The following is a 14495-nucleotide window of genomic DNA, read 5'->3' on the forward strand; positions in this document are numbered from 1 at the left end:
ACAAAAAACCGCTTGGGAAGTCTGACAATTTTGATGTATCGGTACGTATTTACCCTCAGATTTGTCGAGGAAAGTGTGCAGATAAACGTGCTTTGTTTACTTTGAATGCATACCGGCATTTCAGAATTGCATATCAGTATATCTGGAAAATTACTGCAGTAAACTCTTTTTGATATAGTTCAGGATAACCTTTTTTTATGACTGATTTTATAGTTTCATAGTACCCTTAAAAAATATGCTGTTTGTTTTGAATGGACAAAATCAATCAAATTGGTATCATGACCTGCAGAAATGCTAATTTGCCCACTGTTTTGTGGGTTTTAAACTCAGTAATGTCAAATATTATTGGTATTTAAAGCCACAGTAGATATCAAAAATGCAATTTGTCCCACAGCCCTGGACATGTGGCCCTTTGATTTCTGGGACCCTTGGCTCATTCAGTACCGTGTTTATGATTAACCTAGACGTTTTCTGGGCAAACACATAAATCTCTCCACATATAAGTCATAATTTTTCCCAGTTTTTATTTTATTTTGTTGACAGACGGAGTTATTACACCTTTATAAACCCAGGTAATAGCAGTCTGATGGTGTACGCTTGTGTGACTCTGACGTAGCACTCGGCGTATCCCGCCGGGGAGGGCGGGGACAAAAGGGCTTGCGCAGACTGACTATTTAGCAGGGAGCCTGGGAACGCATCGCCCCCTCTTCGCTCTGAGTTTCGTCGAGCGCTGACCGCAAGGTGTTTCGGGCCGGGAAAAATAAAAAAGAAAAAAGAAAAAAAGAAAAAAAAAAAAAAAAAGAAAGAAACATGGCTGGATATTTGAAAGTCCTCAGCTCTCTGTCGAGGTCTGCCGCCGCTTTCTCCAGAAACCCCGCAGTGCTCGCGCCGGCTGCGAACTGCCAGACTTTACAACAAAGAAACTGTAAGTGGAAAAAAAATACACAAAAGAGATAACGGGGGAGGAGGTCATGCTCAACATCATATGTGGTGGAACTGCTGCTTAACCCAGTTTCGTGTTGACTCGGTGTTTCATCTTTTTTTTTTTAAGCGTAGCTAAAACACGGTTAGACAACGCGGTGTCGGGATGAGTGAAAACGAGCCGGCTGACACGGCGCCAACTAACCGCCATGCTGGCCTAACGTGTGCCGCAGACAGCCTCGGAGGTCCGCGGCCTGCGATGCTCCAAACGCCCCGTTTAAATGCCCGCTGGCCCCGCTGGGCTGCTGGCCCCGGGGCGGGCTGTCCATGTGATGAAGAGGAGGCTGGAACCGTCGATAAAGACGAAGGCCAGGACCGAGCAGGAGGGGAGGGGAGCCGTCTCGGTTATGTGAAGATATGCAGCCGGTAAAAAAAAAACAAAAAAAAATGAATGAAACGGACTGAATTGAATGAGCTTAACGATGTATTTCCGGGGGGTAAAACCCAATATGTTGAACAAATAAGCGCAAGCGAGCATCATCTTTTATAAACCGGGCCGCAGACGAGTCAGAGAAGTGATGTTCCGCGTTTTAGCCGATTTCTTTTTTTTTTTTTTTTGCGGACATTTTATCACTCGTAGCCTCACAGGCCCGTCATATGGACCGGCTGCTCCTGCTACGGGGCGTAAAGCAGCTTTATTATCTTGATCTTGATAAGTTTGCGGAGGAAAGTTTTTCCTCAAGGTCAGCGGCTGCATACGAGAGCCCGTTATAGACAGCAATGGCCGCCGCAGCAGGAGCTCAGGATGTCCTACAAAGTGTCTTCTCCTGAGGGGGGGCGGACATCAGGACAGAGCGTTTTTACTCCTTCTTAACAGAGCTTTTGATGACTGGGACAATGTGTCCTGCTGCTCTGATATTTGCTCTAAATGACAAGAAAAGGTGACCTTTTAGGGCCTCTATCTGTATTTAGCATTGCTCATTAATGTGATCTCTGCAGACGTCCCAGCTTTTATAAAGGACATTTGTGCTTTAAGTCCTTGCAGACCAGGCTAGCATGTCCAGATGATGATTTTATAAAGGAGTAAAGGTGATGTTTAGAGGATTTTGCTCAGCTGTGTTTTGTTGTGTACCTAGCTGATGGTGGTGATTGATTTTTAGCTCAAGAAATGTGACGAAACACGCACACAAAGGAGCCACGTTCCTGCTTTAACTTTCCTGCAGAAAAGTATGAAATGTTTTATTTTTAGTGTTGTTTTTAGTTCAGGAGGAAAAAAAGGAAATCGGATAAACTTCTGTTTCTAGTTCTCTATATTCCATTTTCTAAAATAAGTTGCTCAAACAAACAGATTTCTTTACTCAGGTTACTCCAAATGGCAGCCAGAGAATGCATCATTAAACCTTCTGTAAAACCAAAGGTCAAAGGTTAGCCGAACAAAAAAAGAGAGCATCTTGTTTTATTAAAGATGTCCTGCATCTGATCTAGACTCACTAGGAATGAGATATATTTTCATTTTTGTACTGGCAGGTTGTTTTAAAGGCTTTTGGCGCACACTATTTTAAAAAAAATTAGCTGTAAATATACAGCTTTTGTTTGTTTCCTAATGGATTCTGGGCCCAAAAATCTGAGCATTTTAATCTAGAAGACTATTGAGATTTAAGATCGTGTGGGAAGCCTGTTATCATAATTGACTGGGGTCTGGAGCCATGTACCAGATTATTGTAGTTTATTGGAGAATTTTATTGTCACTTCAAGCAGTAGCTGCTCTTTATCAGTGGCTGTAAAAGTAGCCGTGTGTGTGTGTGGGGGGGGGGGAGTAGTGCAAAGATAAGGCATTAATGCACCCATCAGCTCTGTTTGGTCACATTTTTGGAATTGCTGTCGATTGATTTGGTGCGTGTGTGGCTGAGCAGTTCATTGACTAACCTTTTGTTTGCATTTCAAAGCTGCTGCTTTACCTACGTTTCACCTGCAAGCTCTTCTGTTTCAGCTTGTGTCTCTTCTTAGAATGGAATTAAAACTAAACGTGGCTTAACGCTCATCCCGTGCGCGTTGAGAGCTAACTTGAGAGAACGCACACACTCGGGTTTGGCCTGGAAACGTACTGCTTAGCCTTAAAGTTTGTTGCTGGGTTTCTTTTTTTAGTGCTGTAAACAAGGTGTTTAAGACTTAAGGCGCTGGAAACTAGGTATTGATGCATATTTAGTGGTTGTTTATATTGTTTCCTTCATTCCTTTACAATACAATCATATCTTATCACATGGAGTCAAGTTGTTAAGCTCCTGCTTGAAATACTGAAATGTTTAAAACTTAGAAAGAAAGATAAAAATGAGCACACTTGTTAGAAAATATCAAATGTTTTTTAATGTTATTGCTTCATACCGACATAGCACAGTTTTAAATACACTTTTATTTGATTATTTATTTGCATGTTAACAGTCTCTGGCTTTGATTCAAGCCAAAAAAACGGAGGCACAAACCTCGCCGACCTGTACTCGGCGCGTGTGCGAATGCTTTAGCAGGTGGGCTCACATGACTTTGTCACAGCTCATCCTTCATGAACCTCATTCAGGAGTTACGTAACCAGCTCAGCTCATTACTGCCCTCCCTCCACTCGCCTCCCACTGCAGTCAGACCTGCCACTGCAGATTTATGCCAAAAGTCGTGGAAGTGATGCCAGACGGTAGCGCTCAGCGACTTACCCACAATGCACTGTGATTCACACGCTGCCGTTTTTTTAAACGGCTGGATGGATGTGAAAGGGAAATCCAGTTGTCCTTCTCTTCTTGCGCGTAATTTTAATACTGACAGCGCTATAATGGAACGAACTGAACTGAGAGTCGATGTTTGCATTTTTAATAAAGTGCTGATTGCTGCCCGAGTTAAACAGTTCTCTCATAAATTGCTGGAAAGTAGAGAAAATTAGCTGTCAGTAAATAAATGAAACTTTTCAAGTTGCTTTTTGGTCCAACCAGTAGTTCCCAAAACAACAGATTTTACAAAGATCAGCAGCACGTTTTATAACTTTGTTGAGCTTTTGTCATTTGTTTTCAAACAGTTTTACTTATTTCACTGGTAACTTCTGACTCGCGTCACACTCTACCTGAAACCCTTTGTAAACTGTGTTTGCGGACGAAGAGGTCCTCATAGTTTTCTTTGCCACGTGATGCATTTTTCCAAGATAACAAATTCCCGGAGAGGTGCGCGGATGATTTCTGACCCGTGGGTTAAAGGTTGTGTTAGTGCTGTCCGACTAACCAGGACAAACACCCTGTAAAAGTGATTTTACACACTTTCTGTCCTTTTTAAATCTTGCCTGGATTCTTTTCCAGTGTAACACGGAGGGTTAGCAGCTGTTTTTCCAATGAGGTTATTTTCAGTTCCCAGTCACCATGTGGTCAGCAGGACTCGTGTTTTACGCTTGGGACAAGAGCCGAGTCTGTTTGGGCTGGTGTTACTTTAAACCACATGTGTCAAACTCAAGGCCCGCGGGCCAGATCCGGCCCTCTGTAACATTTCATCCAGCCCCCAAGATAACGTTTAGATTTCATTAGATTCGGCCTTCTAGTCTGGGACAGATCGAGTCTCTGATTCTTAATTTGCTTTTAAAAAAAAAAGAGCCTAATTGATGAAGTTTTCTCTCGACAGTGACTTAGAAGCCAACAATATATAATTTTAATTTCTGTATGATCAGGTTTTTGTTGATGGCTTTTTTTAAAATCTGTTTTCATTTAAAAAAAATAATTTAAAAGCTGAGTGAGGCGTAAGAAATGACTGCTAATGATGTGCTTTTTGAAGTTTGATCTATTTGTCTGTGTTTATTAAAGTATGTTTGCTCTAAATTCTGTATAATCTGTAACTGGGAAAAGGTAATTGATATTTCTATATGAATGATTTGACATAATACATCTAAAACCAAGGTTAATTTATGTAATTTTTCATAAATATTGATTGTGATTGGCCCTTGGCTAGGACCAAATTTTTAATTTTGCCCTCATTGCGTCATTGCGTTGACACCCCTGCTTTAAACGCTTTCTCACACACACACACACACACACACACAGAGACTGCTGGGGTTGGAATAAAAATGAATATTGGCTGTGTGGCATTTCCACAGGGCACCTTATGTTTACTCGCGTTGCTCCGGGATGGCTTTAGTCGCAGCAGGAGAGCTTTAACTTGGCCGGGAAACCAAAGAGTCACTCGATCCTCTGCACCTCCCCCCTGTACTTTCAACTCTCTGAAATTGTCCTGCTGGCAGGACTCTCACACGCCGAGCGGACTCGGAGGGGGTGTCATTAGAGAGGGTAGTCCACGCTGGTCCAAGAGCAGAAAAAGACGAGAGCGTTTTAAAATTTTAAATTGGAAATGGAAACTACTCGATTTCTGTTCTGCGTTTCAAAGGTTTTCTCTTTGACTCTAATAGCTTCATCCAATAAATTATCTTGATTTCCAGATTAATACTATCAAGTTTTTAAATAAAAACTTCAGCAAACTTGTAACTTGGATTTTTTTTTTTTCTTGTGAAATGAAAGTTGCAACTCCAGAAACGTGTGCCAACAAAAACATTTAGTCAGCTGGTTTTCTCTTTACTTTAAACTAATGATGACATCTTAAGATATATAGTATATTTATGGTTTTAGTATCTCTTCTTGCAGAATTATTTTTGTCTCCATATAGCCCTTATGATGCATGGAATGTATTATTTATTTAAAGATGATAACCTGCACATTTTTATGTCCTTGTTTGTTAAATTCTGAGAAATTAGTTATGTTGATCTGGTGTATGTTCTTGTATTTGATGTGTGTGTGTGTGTGTGTGTGCGTGTGTGTGTGTGAATATTAATCTTTCTGTCCTCTGACAGATGCAGACAAACGCATCAAAGTGGCCAACCCGGTGGTGGAGATGGATGGAGACGAGATGACCAGAATCATCTGGGAGTTCATTAAAGAAAAGGTGACTGCGTGATGGCCAGGGGTTATCAAGTGCATGTGCAAATGAACGAGGGGTTGTTTTGGTGCTGACTTATGCATGTTTGATGTTGAGTTTTTGACTTAAGGATAGAACACTGCAGCAATAAGTGGTCCGTCTTTTTTCAATCCCAGTAAAAATTTGATTTACTCAGAAAAAGTATTTGTTCAAACTCCTGGATGTGAATTCCTGTGTTGTGCTGTTGTTTCTGGCCCTTTTAGCTCATCCTGTCCAATGTTGACGTGGAGCTGAAATACTTTGACCTGGGTCTGCCGTACCGCGACCAGACTGACGACCAGGTCACCATCGACTCCGCCCTCGCCACCAAGAAGTACAGCGTGGCCGTTAAATGTGCCACCATCACTCCTGACGAAGCCAGAGTGGAAGGTGTGTAAACAAATCTTTAAGGACCAAACATTTCACAGTCGTAGCAACTTACACAATATACAGACTTCTACAGACAGCCACATTACAAATTAAAGGGAAACTACATTGAGGGACAATCAGTTCTGGCATTCCTCTTTTTTAATATTTTCTTAAAATAACCAGAAAGACCTAGAAAGTCTGTTTAATTCTGCTCATTGCATCCATTCACTGAAAGCCCCCCTGCTGAGTCGTGTTTTGTTTTGTCGTGGCTGTGGCGTGGACTCTTTGTAAAAGGTGCAAATTAGGTTTTCACGTAACTGCTGCCAGCACAGTTCAGTTCAGTTCAGTTCAGTTCCTGGGAAGTTAAATTGTTTGCATTTTTTTTCTCGGCTTTTTCCTGCTTTCTTTCCTCGCTGTTTATAGACTTTCAAATGGCAAACAACAATGTGGAAAAGCGTGTCAAAATTAGGAGCTCAGGTTATATTGTCCACAAGCTCTGCTGGAATAAGTTCTGTTATGACAGGGAGAGGTGTTTCAGCAGCTAAAATGGAATGTATTTACAGGAAAACGCAAGAGTTTTTGAAAAGCATGGGTTTTGTGTTTGTTTTAAATAACAAAACAAATGTACTCATATTTCTGGTGATGAGAACCAGTTGGTTCCTCCACAGAACTCACTTCAACAGACTTACGAGTTTGACAAGGCGAGATGATCATTTTATCTATTCTATCATTTATAAGACATGAAAACTGAAACTTGTAATGACTGATTTGATAAATCTGACACTGATTAAGGAGAAAAAGAGCTTCCCTTTCATTTAGTTTGACATATTTTTATTTTGAGATCATTAGAAATATTTTAAATCCAAATAAATGTACTTTATGGACATATGTTTCAAATGAATTCCATCAAAGTAAAAACATCTGGCAACGAATGCTGTTACTTTCTTTAAAAACCAACACTCCAAGATCTGTCTGTAAAAGTCTGAGATGTTTCTCCTATGTTTACATGTAGAGTTTAGTCTGAAGAAGATGTGGAAGAGCCCCAATGGAACCATCAGGAACATCCTGGGAGGCACCGTGTTCCGCGAGCCAATCATCTGCAAGAACATTCCCAGGCTTGTTCCGGGTTGGACGCAGCCCATCACCATTGGAAGGCACGCCTTTGGTGATCAGGTGGGTCTGAACACCGGAGGAACGTGTGGCTTTACAGACTGCAGTGGTTCTTCTGTCCCCCTTTAAGGCCCCGACGCAGATCCAGGACTTGTCTCCTAAAGTTGAGCCTTCCGTGTGTTTTTACAGTACAGAGCCACAGACTTCGTCGTCGACCAGCCCGGCAAATTCAAGATCGTCTTTTCACCTGCTGACGGAAGTAAAGGCAAGGAATGGGAGGTGTTTGACTTCCCCGCCGGTGGCTGTGGAATGGGCATGTACAACACAGATGAGGTGAGCAAACACTTTGTAGCTAAAGCCGAGGAAAGAGCGTTTTTTATTGAAGTATTTAAATGTTTCCTTTTTTTTTTTCTGCCGTGCGTTTGCGTTGTCTCTAATCTGCGAGGTGCTTCGTCAAATTTACACAGCACTCATGGTAGCAGTCCGGCTACTGTTTCAGCCCGCTTTTTCTGCTGTTTTGTTTGCCTTCGTCAGCTCGGTCTGTTTGATGTAACAACATCAGGGGTCATCGTGGATGACTTCCATCTCGACGAGGGGAAGGTTGTTAAACCTTTCACAGCTGATAAACGCTGTGGAAGTCATGAACTGTTTGCTTTCTCTCTTCGCCAGTCTATTACAGGTTTTGCACACAGCTGCTTCCAGTACGCCATCGCCAAGAAGTGGCCCCTCTACATGAGCACAAAGAACACCATTCTTAAAGCCTACGACGGCAGATTTAAAGATATCTTCCAGGATATCTTTGAAAAGTGAGTCTCCTCCGTGTTTGCTTTGCGGATAAATGCAAGGTTCCGTTTAAAAACTACCTTTTGTGGTCAGTGGCAAGTGTTGAGGACAAAATGATGAAAGTATTTCTCTTTATACGTTCTGCAGACATTATAAGCCAGAGTTTGACAAGCTGAAGATCTGGTATGAGCACAGGCTTATTGATGACATGGTCGCCCAAGTGTTGAAGTCCTCGGGAGCCTTTGTGTGGGCTTGCAAGAACTATGATGGAGACGTTCAGTCGGATATTCTTGCACAAGGTGAGCTAAAAGGAGAACAACCTGCCTTGTTTTTGTGAAATTGTTCTATTAAAAAAATGCAATTATATAAGGATGCTTGCGAGTTTTGTAAGACATCTGAAAGTTGCACTAAAAGATTTTGTTTTCCTATTTCAGGCTTTGGCTCCTTGGGATTGATGACTTCAGTTCTCATCTGTCCTGATGGCAAGACGATTGAGGCTGAGGCAGCCCACGGCACCGTGACCAGGCACTATCGCGAGCACCAGAAGGTTTGCAAACATCAGTCTTTGTCTATCACCCAGCTCTATACTGGGGGGNGGTTAGACAGAAACAAAAACAAAAACATTTCAGCTGAGAAGTGAAGAAAAAAATGTGTGAAGCCACATTATCAACTTCCAGACTGTGTAATGTGAGGAGCAATACTGCCATCGTGTGGTAGAAATATGTTATAACATCTGTGTCCAGAACTTGTAATTAGTAGATCTTCCACTTGGTCAATTTGGAAAAAAGAAGGACTAGTAGTTTATTGTGACACCCTTTCCTTCTCCGTTTCATCAGGGAAGGCCGACCAGCACCAACCCCATCGCCAGTATTTTTGCCTGGACCAGAGGCCTGGAGCATCGAGGCAAACTTGACGGCAACCCCGACCTTATAAAGTAAGAGCTGTAATAGCGTCACCCTCGGTGTAAAAACGCGGTTTTAAGAACAAGCCGTAAACGCATTTGTTCACTTGCAGATTCTCCCAGACTCTGGAGAGGGTGTGCGTCGAGACGGTGGAGAGCGGCATCATGACCAAGGACCTCGCAGGCTGCATCCACGGCTTGTCCAAGTAAGTTTGTTTTAACGCTGTGACCTACTGGTGGAAAGAAAACGAATAACAAAAAGGTTTGTCTAAATGAATTTATTTTTTAAGCTCTTTATTGAGTCACGTGTTCCGTATCTGTAAATCTATCCAGCCTATCCGGTTGTAGATGAGCTGTGTCGTGTTGTGCAGCTTGTCCCATTTTTTTTTTAATTGAGCATCAAATGATGAACATTAATATCTGAGGTAATATGAGGTTCCATGTTTTACCCAACAGGCTTGTGGAAGTGTGAGGAAAGGTTTGATTTGTAAATGAACGAGAAGGAATGGGAAGTTGTTCCATATTCAGTGGACATAATTCCTGAAATAATGCAACAGTTGCACAAGATCTGCTTGTACTGTAGTACTTTGAATTAAAGTTTAGGGACCTTCTGTCAAAAATCCTTGCTGTGCAGGAAGGAATGACTTGTATTACAAATATGATTAGAAAAAGTGATTAAATAAAGACAGTAATACAAATGTTTGCATCACAACCCATGAGAGCTTTCAGGAACCAGTTAAGGAATCGTAGCTTTACTGTTCAGAAAATGTTGAGTTCTTTTTCACCTGTAAGTTTTGAGACCCTCCTGCCACCTGGAAGCAACATCAACAGTGGGAGAGATGTTCTGTTTGCGAAACTTCCCTTCAAACTTTTGCCGCTGATTTAAGGGTTGACGGGGCAGAAATAATTTTCTCTCCCGGCGACTCCTCCGCCAAGTTGTGGCTGATTGTTTAAACGGCAGCTCGGAGGAGCCGCTGGCTGCTGATTGTTGGGACGAGGTTTAAGGAGTCTGTGTTGGATTTTATTTTATTTTTTTAAAATTTTCATTATCTGCTCTTTTGATTGGTTCTTGTGGAGTCAAACAGTAGATCTTAGAAAGGATGAGTGTGACAGTTTCATCCGAAGTCTTTGTACAGAAAGCAACTGAATATTTTTCCCCTTTAGAAGGCGTCTCATCTGAAAGAGTTCATTCCTCTGCCTTTTGAATGAGCGGTGAAACATCTTCAGTCCAGCTGTTTTCTGACCTGGATGACTGAGAATCTATGTTTCCCACCTTTATAGGAGCTGTGGTTTCTTGGGGTGCAGATCCTTTCATTTTTCTGCCTAATTTACAACTTAAAATATAACCAGTTTTAATCAGGGATACCCAGACTTTCTCATGCAGTTGTATGGAGAAAGAAAAAAAACCATACAATAACCTAATAAATCTGTTGTCTAACTGGTTAAAAACTCAATAAGGTGCCGAGGTGCGCCACACAGAAATAGTTTACTTAAATGACGGCGATGATGGCAGCTGCCAAAAATTTTGAATCACTTGCACACAGACAACAAATTGCTTTTCTGTGTTTTAAGTGTTTTAAGTGTTTTGGTTCCTAACTTCTGTAAACAAACTCAAGATCTGGGAAATGGTGACGTTCATTTTTTAATTTATTATTTTTTCCTCCCACTGGCAAACGTTTTATAAGAAACCATTAATTTCAAAACATAATTCAGAGAATAATTATTCATATAAAACCTCATTACATTCAGTCTTGGTTTGAAAAATGGACCCATTTAGTTCTTGGAGCATCTTTATGTTTTGGGACATTAGGCCTATAATGACACCCCCCCCCCCAAAAAAAAAAAAAAAAAAAAAAAAGAGGCTTGGTTCTTCCACTCAAAGAGTTTCTTACTTTTAAATTTCAAACAGCTTTCGACTCCTGATACTGATGGTTTTATTTGCTTTAAAGTCTGAAAACTAACTTAGCTGACGACCCCAGATATGGGGGCATGTTAGGAAGGTTTTTGAGTTCTGGCGGTTTTATCTCAAATTATTTCTCACAAGTTGTCCTTAACAGGCAGTTCATTTGAATAAAGCATGATAGAAATATCTAAATTTGAGATTTTGAAGCATTTCTTAATAAAATACTAAGCATGCATTGTAGCTAGAAGACATTTTTCTGATTTCTATTCAACCTTTGTGATTAAAGAAGGACAGGAAAAGTGTGCATTTTTATACAGGTATGATTTTATTGTCATTCTTTTAAACCCCTCTTGTCTCATAAAGCCTTGAATGAGGGTATATGTGCTTCTTTCGATTATATACTTATTTGGTTTTTGTTAAATTGTAAATTTGCACCGACGGGTCCTTTTTAATCTGAGCACAACTTTTCTTTTGATTAATTTGGATTACAAACCTGTAAACTAAATGTAGTCTGGGGAGGTTTTTAAAACTACCAGCTTAACCCTTGTTTAATAATAATAATAATACCCTACATAATGCGCTGTCTTTGAGGGCTTGAATTGAGATTGAAACGAGTAGCGTGGTAATATTGACTCCATCACGAATCAAAGCTGAGTGCAGAAATAGTTTCACCTTGTTCGTTATTAAACCGTCTGATCCGCTCTCCTCTGTCTCGCCTTTTTCAGTGTGAAGCTGAACGAGCACTACGTGAACACCACAGACTTCCTCGACGCCATCAAGTCAAACCTGGACAAAGCCCTGGGCAAGTGAAGGACTTGAGACGACTCTGGCACTCATTTTGTTTTTTTTGTACCTCATTTTTAACTTAAAGGTCAATGAATCTACTTATCATTTCACCAGAAGGAGAATGCTGTCTGTAGGACTCTGTAGTGTTTTCTTTTAGAATATCAAATGGTCGTCCTTCCATCTGATGCCCCTAAACCTACCGGTCCCATTATGTGCAAGGTTTTATTTTTGTAAAGTGTACGATAATCAGTGCTGTGTAAAGACTGGAGCCGATGTCAAAAATACATGCCAATAAACTTGAGTTTGACCTCATTTTTGTGCTCCGCCGTCAAGTGTTTTTGGCTGAATTATGATCAAAACTCGAAGCATTAAAGGTAAATAAATTTATTATTTGACAGTATTGTCTGGTACACAACATTATACATACATTTCTGTTCATATCGTCACACTAAAGTCTAATACAGAAGCCTCTTCCCCAGTGTATCGTCACTAAAACAGCGACCGTATGAACACAAGCTGGAAAAAAACCAACAAAAAAAAACCTCACTAAAATGAGCACTTTTTTTTTTTTCTTTACTTTAAATGCACCATATCAACATTGCAAATGGAAACCTTGTTTTCAAGTAGCGAGTTTGAAAAAGCTAAGCAGTGGAAAAACTGAATATATTGAGCATTTCCAAATCATTTTCCGCAGGGTCCACGGCCCTGTCACATGTTGGGAGGTTGTCGTTCATCACTTGAGACCGGAGTACAGCATGATGGATAGCATGCTCTCGCAGACACACTGGGGCACTTAATATTTCTGTCCGAGCTTTTTTTGGGACAATTCTTGGTGAGATTCATCCATAACAACAACAAAAAAAAAAAAAAAAAAAAAAGAATGAATGCAGGGTGTGTCTTGTTTTTTGTTGTTTTTTTTTTTAAATGCTGCAGTGGTCAACTTGGATGTAGGGAAAATAGTAAAAGAAAAAAAACGCAGCACCACCGTGGTTGTCTTTTTAAAAAAAAAAAGAACTACAGAGCCTGAAATGAGACGGACGGTGCCCGTGTAGCTGCAGGGTCTGATAAACTTCTTTGGTAAACCATTAAAAAGGGGGGCCTTTAATTTTTCCTTGTCGTCGCTGTCTGAACACATTCCACAGAAACAGTTACATTCATAGACGGGAGATCAATACAGGGTGACGTTTGTTAATGCAGAACGGTAAGAAGTAGACACAGTGGTCCTTTTAGTGCAATGCACTGATTACAGTACCAGTCGATATACAGGAGGACTGATACACTCTGTACAGTAATATACAATAAAGCACAGGCTGAAAGCTAAATTGAATTTAAGTCGTTTTGCAGAGCTTAAATTTTTCACAGTATAAATCAAAGCGAACCAGGTGAAAGAGAACTTGTTCCCTTCCTTCACCTCTTGTATCGATGAACCCAGCAGACTGAGGGAAAAAAATTGGGATTATCTGAGGAAGTGCAGCGTGACATGCCGTTCCTGCCAAAAATGTGCTTTTTTTGATCTTAGGGCTCAGATGAATATGTTGTTAAAGAGACAGCTCGGGTCGTTTAAAGTGGGGTTCTGTTGAAAGGGTATGAAAAGTTAATATCTTACCTGTTGCAGATAGCTCTTTGAACGACCTCAGTTTGGTGACGAAATTCAATTCTAACCATCGTTTCTTCAAACAACTTTAGTCTCAGAAGTTTCATTGCGGTTCATGTAAACACTATTTTATCAACATCTTAGACAGTTTTGGTTTATGCAGGTATTTCAAGTAATACTAAGATATTCCTTCTGGAAGCGCCCCAGGCTGCACCAGAAGTGCTACGGCTAGCTGCTACTGCTTGCAATTAGTCATAAGATTCTATATAAACAGCCATATATAATGTGAAACTGACAGTGTTGTGAAGGTTTAAAACATACCGTTCACAAAAAAAACACTCTAAATTGTTGAAGCAGGAGTTTTAAGACGGGTCTCAAACTTGATCAGACTAATCATTAACTCTTCGACCCAGTCAAATTTAAACTTTATTTCTCCAACCTTATGTTGCTCGAAGAGCTTTCTACAACAGTTAAGATATCGGTCATGACCTTTTGACAGAACCCCACTTTTAAAGTAGTGAACTATACCTTTAAGTTCTTACCTGTATCTTATACTGCCCGTTTTGAAAACAAAATCTGCAGGTTTGCTTTGCGTTCAATGAAAACACGTACATGATTCACATTTTGAAGCTTTATGGGTGATTCCAGTGCATTTGGATGTGCAGTTTGCCGGGTCTCCTCACGTTTCTTACCGAGGGATCCAAGCTCTATGTTTTTAACAGCAATGAAACAAACAAACAAAAAAAATCTTAGTTTTGTTTACACTCGTATTCACTGTGACTCTTTATGCAGTACTAAAGCGCCCCGCACTCTTCCCGTAGGTGTTGTAGTACTCCATTTGAGATAGTTTGGCTACGTCTGGCGTGTTGTTGTTGTTTGCGCGGTTTTCTCGCTCGCTGAATTCAAAACTCTCCTCTTCGTAGTCCTCCTGGCCTTCTGTCTCTTGGGGGGGTTCTGACAAAGGAAGGGAAGATACAAAGATGATCCCATGCTGGCCTCAATAACACACACACACACACACACACACACACACACACACACGTTATGTCTCTCTATCTTTGCAGGAACTTTCCATTGACTTCCATTCATTTCTACACCCTAACTACAGCCTAACCCTGACCCTTACCCTAACCCTAACCATTACCAGTACATACCTAACC

The 14495-nt window shown here is 40.8% G+C and overlaps 1 protein-coding gene across 2 annotated transcripts; it reads left to right on the forward strand.

The window, feature by feature from the left end:
* The first annotated feature begins 721 nt into the window (after window positions 1-721).
* LOC108230097 (isocitrate dehydrogenase (NADP(+)) 2) lies at window positions 722-12053 on the forward strand. Of its 2 annotated transcripts, none has more exons than XM_017406006.3 (11): window positions 722-925; window positions 5786-5877; window positions 6114-6279; window positions 7271-7431; window positions 7558-7701; window positions 8038-8174; window positions 8299-8450; window positions 8586-8698; window positions 8988-9085; window positions 9166-9258; window positions 11681-12053. In XM_017406006.3, exons 1-11 carry the CDS (start codon window positions 811-813, stop codon window positions 11763-11765), a joined length of 1356 nt encoding a protein of 451 aa, XP_017261495.1. In that variant the 5' UTR covers window positions 722-810; the 3' UTR covers window positions 11766-12053. The 2 variants fall into 2 exon arrangements, with proteins under 2 accessions (XP_017261495.1, XP_037834294.1); XM_037978366.1 differs by lacking the exon at window positions 722-925 and adding an exon at window positions 1083-1347.
* The last annotated feature ends 2442 nt before the right edge of the window (window positions 12054-14495 follow it).

This window comes from Kryptolebias marmoratus, linkage group LG11 (assembly GCF_001649575.2).
Source record: "Kryptolebias marmoratus isolate JLee-2015 linkage group LG11, ASM164957v2, whole genome shotgun sequence".
NCBI lineage: Eukaryota > Metazoa > Chordata > Actinopteri > Cyprinodontiformes > Rivulidae > Kryptolebias > Kryptolebias marmoratus.